Source organism: Larimichthys crocea, chromosome X (genome assembly GCF_000972845.2).
Source record: "Larimichthys crocea isolate SSNF chromosome X, L_crocea_2.0, whole genome shotgun sequence".
NCBI classification, from domain to species: domain Eukaryota; kingdom Metazoa; phylum Chordata; class Actinopteri; family Sciaenidae; genus Larimichthys; species Larimichthys crocea.
The window spans coordinates 29,090,880-29,105,410 of NC_040020.1; the positions used below are offsets into that span (position 1 = coordinate 29,090,880).

Here is a 14,531-nt window from a genome sequence, read left to right on the forward strand (position 1 = left end):
GTGTGTTATATGTTGTGGGTCTTCATTCTTCAACTCCACTGTCTGTCCTCTGTTTGTAAGGTACTGTTTCTACAAGTTTATGATCATCTCTCTGAGCTCCTGTAGACTCAACTGTTAATCAAACGTATGCCCACTTCGACATTCAGAGAGAAAAGACAAACAAACAGAAAATTAAAAAAAAACATTTTGATATTTCTAAGACTTTTTTTTTCAATAATAGAAACTAATAACAATGAAGTTAAAAACCACTGGCATTATTTTTGACTGCAAATAGGGAAGACTAATGGGATTTGGACTCAAGAGTGGAGACATGTTTCCATCTGAGTCCAGACCTTTGAATCCGCCTGCTGACTGATTCTGGTTTGGCATCACGACATGAAACATCAGTTTCTCGGCCGAACAAGCGATTATCCAGTGAGCACAGCAGGGGGACTAATGATTAGCCAATCAGTGCCATGGGCGGGACAATTATTTTATTTATATAGCGTCAAAACAAAACAGAAGTTATCTCCTGATACTTCATATAGAGCAAGTCTAGACGGTACTCTTTATGATACTATTTACAGAGGTCCAATTTCACCATGAACAAGCACTTGGCGGCCATGGCAAGAAAAACTTCCTTTTAAAACGCAGAAACCTCAATCAGAGCCCGGCTCATGGTGGGCGGCCGTCTGCCACGACTGGTTGGGTTTGGAGAGGGACTCTGCTATCAAGGCACTTTGTTTTCACTTTGCTACAGTATGTTGGCGTGGGTACGCAACAGTGTCAACTTAATATGACACTGAATTCAGACACGTTGATCTCTAGTGACTGATTAGGGAAAATTGAATCCCACTCCCAAATGTAAATCAGTTAGAACAGAGGACTGAAGATGGAAATGAAGTGTAATGAGTTATCAATTCTGTTTGATATCAGGCAAGTTTTTCATCCAAATGTTTTGCAAATTTTAAGCAAATTTTAAATTAATTTGAATGAGTTTGTTTTTTCAGCCAAAGTCCCAAAAGATTCATTTGTTTTGTTTTTACTGGATCTTAAACAAACAATATATCACAGTTATTATCAAGCCTATAACCTAGATTATATCTTGTGTGCTGAGGATTTAAAAATATGTTTCAGGATTTTTTGAGCTTCATATCTGTGAATATTTTAAAGAGGGCAGACCAAGATGAGTACTACTTTAAAAAGAGCAGCTGTAATTTCACTGCTGCATCCAACCTCCTTTAGAAATTCTGTTCTTTATATGTTTCATCTCTATCCTCTGGTGTTTTTACCCCTTGCCTATTTTAGTGAATATTTTTGTATCATTCTCATGAACTGGACGCCTGTGAAAGAAGATACACTGATGCTGTATCTGGAATAATATGAGAAGAAGAAGCAGCAGAATCGGGTCCTGCTCGAGGCTCAGTTAATACAATGCTCCCTTGTCTGGTCTTCCTTAAAAAAAGTCTTTATATTGGTTACCTACTAGTTTTAGAATTGATTTTAAGATTATCTAGTAAGTTTTTAAATTGCTGAAAGGTCTGCAGCTAGACTGCTCATTGTATTAATAACCTATGAGTCCACCTTTAGTCACTGTGGCCTCTTAACTGCCTGTGGATCTGAGGGACACCTTAAGACATATCTTTTTAGCCTGGTTTTTATTGAAGATGCCTCATCATTCACTGCCCAGCTTTAAAGTCTTGATCATCCTCCCTTTTTATCCCCTGTGTTTAATCACCTAATAGATTTTAATTTACTTAACAATTTTATTAGTTTTAATGTTGTAATTTATGTTTTGCTGAATTGGTCCTTGATTTCTATGCAGTTGTTTTTAAACTTCTTTCTCCTTTTTCTTCTTGTTAGCTTTTATTTATTCTAACATTTCATAATTATACATGTAAAATGTATTGTTTATTTGTGTTTTTTATTTGCTCTGTGAAGCATTTGGGGCTCCATGTTTGCATGAAAGGTGCTATATCAATAAATAAAGTTTGAGTTTTGTTGCATATATTCTTAATCAATACAACAACTTGTCTTTCTCAGAAGAGCATTTGGATATTTTAGGAACATTTAAGCATTTTTCTCGCACTTCTGAGTATAAGTGAATGGAAACATACGTTCTGAGAGTGTCATATCTATTTCTACATGTATATTTTTTTACAGTGTGCACATGTGATGTCTGTGTACGTAGTTTGTTTGAGTGTGTATATTTTTTTGTGTATTTATATCTGTTTAAAATATGAAGGTATATAATTTTTGTTAATGCATGTTTCATAGCGAGTGTGCGCGCTGCACGCTGTGTTATTTCTATTTCCCGTGTCTGTTTGTGTGTGTTTGGGGTGTGTGTGTGTGTGTGTGTTCAGGGACATAAAGCTTTCTTTCTTTCAGCTCGGCTCGAAGCTCTCGTCGTCTGTCAGCCTTCATCACTCTCTCACTCCCACTTTTTCTCGACCGTCTCCCTTTCTTTTAAAACTCACTTCAAGTCCAACATGTCGGAAAACTTCTGCCACCCTTCATAAACCCTCACACACACACACACACACACACACACACACACACACACACACACACACACACACACACACACACACACACACACATACACGTACACATACACACACACCAGCCCAGCTCCAGCCCCCTTGCTACACCCTCTCCTTCCAAGCACAAAGAAGAATCTACAGCAGCCGGAAATGTGTGATAAACTATCGAGAGCTCAATCTTTCTTATCTAAAATTTAATCTTAGAACTAACTAGCAACTAAAGCTGTCAGATGGAGTAAAAAGTAACTCAAGTAATGTACACAAAAATGTTACTAAGCATAGTACTTGAGTAAAAGTACTTCATTTCTTTCCACCACTGACACACACTTCTCGAAATATGTGTTTACATTATTCATATTAATTAAGATTATTATAATTAGTACACACACTGATATGTACAACTGTAGATAAATGCACATATATTTTCTGTACATGCAGAAATAGACACACATGGACCGAGACGCTTGTGCAGCATGTTTGATGTCTCTTGTCAGTGTGATCATGGATGCAGAGCTCTGTCAATAACCTCACCTTGTTCGCTGCTGTTGTCGCCGCTGTGAGATGTGTGTCCACCGCTAGACGGCCCCGGCGTCCCGGCAGATCGAATCGATGCTGCGTCGTCGTGATCTCTGCTCCATGAAATCTGAGGACGAGGGAGGACAGCCAGTGAGACACAGATGAGATCATTAACAGCAAAATGTAACAAAGCAGAGTTTCAGTAGGGTTGTAGAGTAGTAAGAAGGGAATATGCTGCTCGATGGATGCTGATCCAGTTCATCTCAGAGCCAAACAATAGGTCAAACTTTCTGTCTTCAAGTTTGTTTTTCAAATAATTTATGATCTCAGATCTCAGAGTTTCACCCTACCAAATGCTACAATGGAGCAACCAATACACACTGCAAACAGTGTGTCACTAAATAGCATTTGTGCAGTTTTATTTGTTATTGTGTTTAGATTAAAATAAAATTAAAAAAAACTGTCAAGACAAAAATGGAAAAAGACTGAAATGGCAGATACAGCAGAACATAAATGATTCATTTCTACAGACTCGAAAAGATTCCCAAAAGACTAAGAGAGACTAGTTTGTAAATCAAAATTATGATAATAGATATTATAACATTGACTTGTTCTCTTTGGAGCTCAGACTCGACAGCGCCACCAACAGAAAATCTACCTGAACAAACGTAAAATGGCATCATTGTCCCCCAACACAGTTTGATTGACAGATAATTGATGTAGGAAATAATAAGTTTCCAGGAACAAAGATGGAAACTAAAAAGCAACAGGGACCAGGAGGATTATCAGTGTATCATCCGACTAAAAGGAGGCCCTTGAAAATGAAACCAGAGCTTTCGAGCTGTTGGTCATCTGACACTAAGCTGCTCGAGTTCACACTACGAGGTGATTAAAGGGTTAAAGGCCTGACAAGTGGCTGCTGAGAGCTTCGCTGCGAGGCTGATTTAAAACCTGCTCGGCTGGCCCAGAAAACAGACACAACCTGACTTTTCACCTCTATTATCACTGCTTCTCTGGGAAAAGAGAGAAGTCTTCACGAGTCCAAGAAAAAAAAAGAATAAAGATCTGTGGTCAGACAGATGAACCCACAGCAGTTTAAAAATGACTCGTTTCCAGCAGCAGATGTGAATCCTGCAGCTGGATGATCACATGTATCTGCTCGTAATCTATTTTCCCTTTATGGGGATTTCAACATTTTAGTATTCTTTAAGAAACCCTGCAGAGCTACTTACATTGAAGCCAAAAATGGAAAAACATAGTTTGACAAAATAATCTTAACTTAAGGTTTTCTTACCACATTTTTCCAGAGCTTTCAACCCTGTCAGTGTCAGTGCCTTTAGCAGATCAGATCAGATTTCCCTCTATGCGACTACAAATTTCTGAATGGAGGGCTTTGAGTCTTGTTTGTGGCTTTGGAGTATCCGGCTGCATTTCCACTGCATGGTACGGAGTCTACTTGCCTTTGGCACCTCTTCTTTTTTATCTACTTTGGGTAGTAGAAGGTAGTGCAGTCACTAAAAAACGACCCTACACTGTACATTTACTGCGAAACTGACAACTTCACTTCTTGCACTCGATGTTCTTGATAGGTCTGCAATTGACCATTGGGTGGTTTTTGGTGGTATATTTACTACCAATGAGTGCTCTGCTCTGCACTGCTTAGGTCACTCAGAGGCACCAGATACTGTCCATGATGGAAAACCAAAAAACAAGCCAGTCATATTAAGTCAGGTTGTACAATGCAGTATAAATGCAGCGTCTCTCAGCACTGTTCAGGGACTTCATTGTTCACATGGCTAACAACGGAGAAATCGTACACGGAGTCCAAGCAGGCCATGTTCCAAGCCTCCATTAAGGAGGTGGCTGCTAGTTATCAGAAGGTTATTAGTGCCTTTCATGTTGGCAATCTGAGAATCTGCTGCTGAACACCAGCACTTAAAGGACGCTGCCAAGCTGAAGAAGGCTGTCCGGCTTGGTTGGCCCAAGGTTCTTGAAAATAGCAGACAGGTACCAAGAGGCCAGAAGGTCTGTGGCTTTGTGGTGGCTGGTGTGGGAAGAGTTCCTGAGAGAACCTCAAGAAAGTTTTGGTGAACTGTTAGACAACCCAGGAAGGGAAAGCAGCACTTAGCTGGGGATACTGTTAGGGATAGGAAACACTTTGATGAAGTCCTGAACCACAACAACACATCCTCTGCAGAGAAGGCAGAGTGTGAAGAGTCAGGGAAACCTTACCCATACAGTATCTCTGGCAGAGGCCTGAGAAAGTCAAGAAGCTCTGCAATGGCAAGGCTCCAGGTGTGGCAGACTAGTGATTCCCATTTTCAAAAAGGAGGACCGGAGGGTATGCTCCAATTATTGGTGTTTAGGCTCTTAGAAAGGAGGCTCTGAGCAATTGATGAACCTCAGATTCAGGAGGAGTAATGTGGCTTCCATCTTGGTCGCGAAGCAGTGGACCAGCTCTTTACCCTTGCAGGGTCACTAGAGGGGTCATGGGAGTTTGCCCATCTAGTCTACGTGTGTTTTGTGGACTGTTGTGTAAATGGTCACAATTTACGACTCAAATAAGAAACACACTGCAAGGTCCCAAGTAGACAAAGGTTGGTAGTAACCCAAATAGTAACCCAAAGTATATTTCCGTGTATCTCAGTTTTCAGGAAGTGACAGTGAACTCACCTGATCAATGTTATTCCCTGATGACCTGATGAAGTCTTCACTGTCTGACTTGTTTCCATCTCTGTCGTCTATAACCAGATCGATCGGCATTTTCCCTTTCAGACAGCTGATGTATCGATGACAGAAGTTATCACAGAGCTCATGAACCTGGAAGTAAAATGCATATTTTACAAAAAAAAACAACCCAACAACAACACCTTAAGGCAGTTAAGCTCATTACTCTATATTAAATTGCAGAGTCTGATCAATAAAAGGTCAAAGGAGTTTTTTTCTGACCTTCTCCAGCTCCAGGAGGTGGAAGCGCAGTACTTGTATTGACTGGATCATCTACAAAACAATAATTTGAGACAAAAATAAACTTTTAGTTTATAATAGTATATATTACAATAGTATATAAAATTATTACAGTGCTATAATAACAGTACAACAATAACAACAACTCACCAAATTATCCAGCTCTGGGTTTGATGAAAATAAAGGCCTCTCTGATCGAATCTAGACATAGAAAGAAATATAATTATTAAAACAACACAGTCAGCTGCTGTGGGGCCATTGTGGTTACTTAAGCCTCAACCACCAATAATGACGATGGCAGATTTACCATTGAAATTCTTAGTAACTTTTGAAACAACAGCTTCTCATTTCTGTCGAGTGAACATTAATCTTGGCAGGTGAAATTACAACGTCGCCAGCAGATTTGATGAAAGTTAGCTAACTAGCAAATTAATCTAATGTTAGCTCCATGATCATGTAGAAGAAACATTGTTCTTACAGGGTTCCTGTATTAGAATGTAGAGCTAGTCTGAAGTATGCCGTGAAAAAATGTTAAATCAACTCATACATCGATCTGTTTGGCAGCTTAGTTATTTTTGGACAAACAAGGCAACTACTGTAGATAGTTAGCTGGTGAGACGGACATGCTTACTGTAGGACAAACAGCAGACCTACTACTTTATTGTTCGCATTTCAGTGGCCTACATCTCAACTTTTAATGTCACAAAAGAGAAGGCTTTTAGCATGACGATGACTAATTTATGTGTCTGGCGAATGTTACGCTATCTCGATTAATGAATTTGGCTATGGTTGTAAAACAGAAATAAAGAGGACAGAGCTGCTAACGTTAGCCTACAGTGACATAGTTTCACCTGGGGAAATAACACAGTGGATGTACTGATTGTGAACATGGATGTTTTAACGTTTAGTTACTACTGTTAATAGGCCGGGCATGCTAACATTATCTGCTTACTTTAGAGAAGATCAAATCTTTTCATCTTTAGAATATGTATATTTAAATTTTTTTGACTTTTACAGTAGTAGCCTACTTGTATTTACTCATAACATTCACAAAAGTACAATACTAAACTAGTTTATTTTAGTATTTCCATTTGATGCCAGTTTATAGTCCCAGTCCTCTAAATTTCAGATAAAAACATACTTTTTCATTCATTAAATTTATCTGACGGGTTATTTTGCTGATTAAAAAAGTTGGTGAATGAAACAATGAAACATTGTTACAGATAAAACAGCAGATAAAATGCATCTTAACCAGCTTAAACACTGCTCACACATCAATGACATTTATCATATATATATATTCTGCATAGAGATTTTTACTTTTTATACTTTAAGAACATTTTGCTGATAATGCTTTTCGTTTGAATGCTGGACTTTTACTTGTAATGGAGTATTTTTACACTGTTAGGTTGATAATTTGAATTATTACCACAAAATACTCACACAATGCACAGAAAATGCCATAAATTGGGGGCCCACAGCTATTTTTTTTTTGCCCAGAGGCCCCATAGAGGATTAATCCAGCCCTGGTCCTTGGTGATCCTGGAGATCTGTTCTGTATTAACTCTGACATGTGGATGAAATGTGTGTCTCTGTACCTGTTTGGAGAAGACAGCAATGTCCTCGTTGAAGGAGTCTGAGGAGCAGACGTCTCCTCCAGCCACACCGCTCTCTCTCGGCGTGCAGGTCGCCAATTCACATTTTTCAAAAATCAGTGCAAGCAAAGGGAATAAAGGATGTCTGCAGGAGAAAGAGAGGAGAGGAGGAGGAGGAGGGATGAGCTCAGACTGCAAAACTGGAACACAAGTTTTCTGCTGCCTCAAACTTTCCTAAAAATCCATAAGAAATATTTAAGGAGCACTCAGATTTAGAATAATCATCTTCAGAGCACTTTTATAAACCAAAATTATTAAAAAACAAAAACCTAATTTGAATTTTACCATGTTACAAAAGTTGGAGGTGAGTACAAGGTCAATAGTTTTCATAGGGACTACTTCTTTAGTAGAAAACTATTGTACTGGGGTCAATGCAGAAACTGTATCACCGGAGGGAAGTGAATACGTTTTTTTGTTTTTTTTAACTCACACACACACAAATCATGTGCTACGGACGAAGAGGAAGGAATAATAACAAGTCCAACAAAACAAAGCTCACTGCTTTGTTAAAGCACAAAAGTAAAAAAAAAAAAAAACATTAATTGTTTACATTATTAAAAACACATAGATGGACTAGTTAAAAACTAGTTAGAAAGAAGTTGACTTATCTAAATTCTAGTTACATTTATCAGATAAATATGTATGAGGTGACACGGACACCAGTAAGTGGATCTCTTTTGGTAAATGTCTGTGCTATGTGTCAGAAATACTGACGTCATCTAGACAGGAACACAAAAGCATGAATTGTTTTTTTACTGTCTTTCAAATTAAGGACTTAAAATCTTTGAAGTCAAAACAATACTAAAGTAGATTCATGTCATAATAATACGAAAAAAATAAAGAAAATTGTTTCCATTTCAACATGGAATAATAATGAAGCCATTCATGGGCATTCAGTTGACTGTCATTAGCATTAAAATTAAAAGAAATGCCATGATACACTGTAAAGAAAAAAACCCAGAATCGAACCCTGAGGAACTCCAAACAGTGAAGATTCACTCAGACAACACATCAGAAAAGATCTTAACTGGAGTTAAACCGCAATCTGCATCTGCATTATTGCACCCATGAAACATGGGCTGAAACAGAAAAACTGTCAAAAACTATTTTGATTGTCAGCTAATGTAACTTTTTTTTCCAGCTAAAATATCAAACATTTGCTGGTTCTGGCTCATTAAAAGTGATTATTTGTCATTTATGACTATAAACTGAATATGTCTGGACTGCTGGTCACATCAAACAAGCTGAAAATGTTAGCTTTGACTTTTGGAATTTTTTCACAACAATCAAAAATTGTATGGACAAAACAAAAGCTATTATTTAATAAGATAATCAGCATATTAATCAATTGTGAAGTGATTAAATGTAAGTTGATTTGACAAAGTTTTTACAGTGTGGCTGTATGCCAGAAGCAACAAACTGAAGCTGCTGACAGAGCTGAGCGAATCCTGCTGCTCGGACCGTCAACAAATACCCAAAACTGTTTTGTTTGTTTACTTTTAATTGTGTATTTAAGTTTTCTATCTAAGACAGGAGCTGACAACAGAAACTCATATGAAAGAAAGAAAGAATGAAACTCTTGCGACCTTTTCTCTAAACTTCTCTGCGTCCTGTAGCAACTACATTAGAAAGAAAAGACAAAGAGATGTCTGAGCAGCAACATTTTCCCAAGTACTGTACTTACGCATAATTTTGAAACACTTGTAGCTTACGTCTTAAATTTAATGGCACTTTATACATCAATTTGACCACATTTCAGAGAGAAATATTCTAGTTTTTACATGTATTTTAGTATAGAGTTATTATATATATGAGCATATAAAATACAATGCAGTGCTACAAGTTAATATAAATTAAGATTAGCTCAGCCTTATACTTAAAATAAATAATACAATGACATATTGACAATCTGCATAGTGTTTTTACATTGAAGTACTGCTACTTTTACTTCAGTAAAGGAGCTGCATATGCTTCTTTTAGCACGGCCTGTTTCGGTTTTCACCTCCTTGTGAACCAGCAGCAGGCTTCACTCAATCACACTAACATACAGATAGCATTGGCCTGTCTCAGCTCGGCCTGGAATGGAACAGCTCAGTCCCAAACAGTGAGAAACTAAACCAATAAATCAAACATGAAATTACAAAAGTATTTTTACAGACGTCTGAAAGAACCTATTTTGTCGCCATCAATCTTTTTTTTTTCTTTTTCTACAGTGTCAATAAAGTCATCATACCCATAAATGGCGTCTTTGTCCCTCTTGACGGCGTCCCCAGCTGTGGCGGCCATGCTGTTGTTGGTGTGGGTGGACTGGGCGTACTGGTGTGGAGGGTACTGACCAGCAGCGGCAGCTGCAGCCAGGTGCACAGCCTGCAGAGAGCGGGCAGCAGTGGCATGGTGGTGGTGATGGTGGTGTGGGTCTCCGTACACCCCACCCACCCCCTCCAGCCCATAGTGGGCCAGGTCTTCATACTGAAACACAAAGATAAGAGTTGTGTGACCTTTGACCTCCTGAGCTGTCCTGTAGATGTTCAGTGACCTCAGTGGAGGTCAAAACGCCCCAAAATGTGATAAAACAAACTGTTCAATTAACTTTAAGCAGTGGTGTTACATTAAATACAAAAAAACTAATGCTAATTTCAGAAAAAGAAACATTAACATGTAATTTCATTCTTAAAAACAAAAAACGAGAGAGGTGTAAAACTGTCAATGACATAATAGAAAAAAATACCTCTAACACACCAGAAGAGTCAATAAGAAACAATTACAGGCTACAGGTGTTCGTGTTATTACGTCCACCCCCCTCTGCTTATTTTTCTCTAATGTCACAAAATCTTTGATGTTTTGGAAAAATTATAAGTTTAAACTTAAATACATCACATTAAACACTCGTTTCATTGATTATTAAGTCAGAAATCGTTAACACAAATAAAACAGTATGTTGACTTTTTTTAAAAACATTGTGACCCGTCATGAAGCAGGAGAAAGATGTTTGTTTTTAAGACGTCTCTGACAACCAAAACTGAACTTTATTAAGTTATTAAGTATTTGTTCCCCATGCAAGAGTTCCTATTATATTGTCCACTCCCTGTTTATTTTGTCTGACTTCATCAGACCTGTGCTGTTCTGTAAAAACAACTTTAACCTTTAAATGTCCAGTCAGTGAACACAAGAAAAACTCAATGAAAACATAAATAAATGTTCAGGGTGAGCGTTTCAGTTTGACGCTTCTTGAAATAAAATAATGTTTCCACTGAGAGGTTTTCTGTTTGCTTCATGAAAAGGGGGTGGACAAAATAATGTGAACACTTTAAAACATGTTGCAGTCAAATGCAAAAACAATGTTTAGACGTCAACTGAATAATCATATTAATTTCATGTAAAAATAATATTATATATTCATATTTTCTACACCTCTTGTACATTTCCTTACAAATACAAATACATTTGTATTGAGGCCAATAATGAGAAGAAATCGATTTTATTCTCTGACGGAAAACAGGAATTGTTTTAAAATGTTTATTCCTGAATTTTAAAGTTTACTTAAGGTTACTTCATACAGGTGTTTAGTTCTAACATGATACATGAAGTTATTGTGGAATAAGCAAAAATAAGTTTAAACTTTTATGCTACAATGTACAAACGTAATATATATATATACTATAATCTATGAACAAAGTTAAAGTTTTAGAAATAACAACAGTCAAAAGTCATTTTGTCTTTAAATCAATTTAGTTTTTTCTTTTAAAGAGCAAATGTGTGGGTCTTTTTTAAAAGTCTTATTTCATCCCATTTTAAATATACAAGTAAAATCACACTAATTAAAATAAGACTGTAAAAAATCTCCAAGGAAACAAGAAAGAAGCCACTGTGAAAAAACAACGACCTGATTTTAGTTTAATACTCATAAAGGAGCTGATGTGTTTAGATAAATGTAAAATGACGTTTTAAACTTCCACCTAACATTGTTAAGACCAAAAATCAGTTATAATTTTATTTAAAAAATAAATCAATTATCATTCCTATTATGTTTCCTTGGTTAAAAAGATGTGTATTAGTGGTTTTGGTTTCCTAATTTAAAATAAACAGCTGCAGCTCACAGAGGAGACTGTGACCAACACTTTTGTCACATATTAATAAAGTTAAAGAGTTTTAAAGTTTAGAAGAAGCAGCTCTCATTAAAGTGGCTCTTTGAGTTGCTGACTTGTCATTAATCAATAAACGTAGTTTAAACTTTGACCAAATGTTTTGAAATGAAAAATGTTTTCCCTGTGTGAATCTTTTCATAAAACTTTATTTACCTGTTTGTCTGTTGGTGTGTTGAGCTCCGTCAGTTCAGCCTGAACAGATTTTATCAGCCGTGAAAAGTGTTTTTATTTTCCGCCGCTGAAGCACGAACACTGACTGAGACTGAAGGCCGCTAACAAACACACACACGACGTGTTTTTATGAGTTTATAAAGTCTGAACAGTCACCCACTAACTTCAGCTACAAACACGGTTATAAACTTTATTTTTAGTTTGAAGAGAAAAAAAGTTTGCAAAATACATACAAATCTGTTTGGTTGGTGGAATAAAATGTTTTTAAACTTATTGTCTGAAAATATTTTTGTCATAAATGAGAATTAAAAAAAAAAACTTTAAGGCCTGAAGTTGAAAATAAAGAAATGAATAAAAAGTAACTTTTATCATCAGATGCTTAGAACAACAGTAGCTGACTTTTATTTTTAGTTCTTTGGTGTGAAGTGAAGATAATTTTATAAAAGCTGTGTAGAGTCACAAAACATTTAGTTTTAAATATGTGCAAATGTTTTTTGTTTTCTTTAAATATATAAATTTGTTAACATAAAAACAATGTGCTGGTACTACATATTAAAGATTTTTTTAAAGATAACTGTGAAATGAAGTTTTTATCTTTGCAGTGAAAATTTGGATTCTTTTTACGCACGGGAGAAGGTTTGTATCACGGATACTCCGTGAAATTAAAATGTAATACCATTAAGCAGCTATAAGAAACAATAACTATATTAAACCATTATTATATTCCTCATTGAGAGTGAATTTATTCAGCTGAGTTTAAATCCAGTTTCTTTTCAGTTTGTGTAAATTTGAAGAAAAGTGCTTCACCACAAATCCAAACTCGGTTTATTGGACTTGACTCCAGCTCTGAGCATCAAACTTGGAGTTAAAGCTGAAAACAAACCGTCTTCTCACACTCATCGCGTCTCTGCGCTCCAGTAAAAGTTGATTTTTACGCACCCGTTGCGCCATCGGCCCCGTCTCTCCGCCCGGACTCCAGGTGACTCCTGCGGGGCAAAACACACATCCAACTCCCCGGTACCGGAGCGTTAATCAGTTAATCCCGTGTGTAACGTGTGTAATCGAGTCCAGCCGCGGAGAGAAGCGCACAAAACACACAACAGAGCAACAGCAACAGCAGCAGCAGGTCCCTGCAGGCTCCGCTCCGCTCTCCACGGGAACCGACAGACGGCGACCCTCTGTTTACAGCAGCACCAGCCCGGGCAGACGTCGTCTTGCTCTCCTGGCCTCCAGCTCGAAGCAACAACCACGTACCAAACCAACCGCTCAATCAGCAGGCCGAATCCGATCAGTTAACATCCAAACCGGGGTGGTTAAAGTGACGCGGACCCGCCCGCTGCGCTCTGAGCCGGGCCGTGCGGCGCTGTCTTCTGCGCGGAGGTGCGTTCAAATCCCCATCGCAGCTCCGGCGGAGCGGCTTCCTTCTCCCTCAGAGCAGGCCGTCCGGGTGTGAGGGGTGGGAGGGAGGGAGGGGTGGGGGTGGGTGTGGGGGATACTTTCTTCTCTCACTTAAAGGAGCAGCTCTCGCTGCACTGGATGGAGGGCACGAGACAAATGTGTCTCGTCACATTGATGTAGTGCTATCAAATATTGTATATAGCCGAGAAACTGATTTTATCAAGTCAAAGCAGAGCTGGATCACCAACCGAGTCCACAGACCTTCAAGGGGCTGCAGCCTCCAGGTTTACTATGTGGCAAGAAGTTCGTGGTAATTTGATTAACTGCTAATGTGTTGGTTAATACTGTGTGCAGCACAATGTGAAGTGAAGTGAGAGGCACCCCAGGGTAACACCTGCCTTATTACACAATAACAATAATGACAGATTTTCTGAGTTTAAATATGGTTTTAAGGCCTTTAAGGTCAGTTTGTGCTCATACTGCTGCTGCACATGTACATTCATACTGTTTATATCTCAGTACATTCATAGCCACCCCCTCACTGTGGATATACATTACCACTAACTAATAACTAAGTGATCACATACTAGTCAATAAATAATTAATAAACAATGCACATGGAGTGAGAAATGTTTCAGCCTGTTTCAGGGTTAATGTTGCCCTGAGTTGCCCTGCAGCAATACTGGAAATGATAGGGGCTTGTTTCACACCTGTAAAGTTGGTTTTAACACAAAGAAAGAGTTTCATTCAGTTTGACAATTTAAATAATAATAATTATTATTATGACAACAGTAAAAAGAATACATTTTTTATTTGTAAAGTGCTTTTCTCGACCCAAGGCTATGAAAAACAGAGACAGGCACTTAGTGGAATAAGAAAAAGAATGACAAAAAATTAAGGCTACTTAAAAAAATGAAGATCTTTGTTTTGACTGTAAAACCTGGAAACACTTCTTTAATGTTTGACAGCAGCATTAAATAATTGTGATGGAGAGATTGTGTCTAGAATAACTCCATGATTTATTAGATGGGCCATTCACCAATGAGTCGGATTGTGTTCAAGTTTTCTGCTTGCTAAAAGGAAGTTTTTCCTTGCCACTGCCGCCAAGTGCTTGCTCATGGTGGGAACAGTTGGATCTCTGTAAATTATATTATAAA

At 37.8% G+C, this 14,531-nt stretch overlaps 1 protein-coding gene across 1 annotated transcript in view; it reads right to left on the bottom strand.

Moving 5' to 3' along the window:
- The window catches only part of meis1a (Meis homeobox 1 a), a 47,178-nt gene extending 33,756 nt beyond the window's left edge, over nucleotides 1–13,422 (bottom strand). Inside the window, exons 1-7 of the mRNA XM_010730327.3 lie at nucleotides 12,916–13,422; nucleotides 9,894–10,129; nucleotides 7,604–7,745; nucleotides 6,156–6,206; nucleotides 5,988–6,038; nucleotides 5,712–5,858; nucleotides 3,054–3,165 (exon numbers count right to left, since the gene is read on the bottom strand). Of these exons, the coding sequence (XP_010728629.1) occupies nucleotides 3,054–3,165; nucleotides 5,712–5,858; nucleotides 5,988–6,038; nucleotides 6,156–6,206; nucleotides 7,604–7,745; nucleotides 9,894–10,129; nucleotides 12,916–12,927 (751 nt within the window). The 5' untranslated portion in view covers nucleotides 12,928–13,422. The remainder of the gene's footprint in view (nucleotides 1–3,053; nucleotides 3,166–5,711; nucleotides 5,859–5,987; nucleotides 6,039–6,155; nucleotides 6,207–7,603; nucleotides 7,746–9,893; nucleotides 10,130–12,915) is intronic.
- Between the last annotated feature and the right edge of the window lie 1,109 nt (nucleotides 13,423–14,531).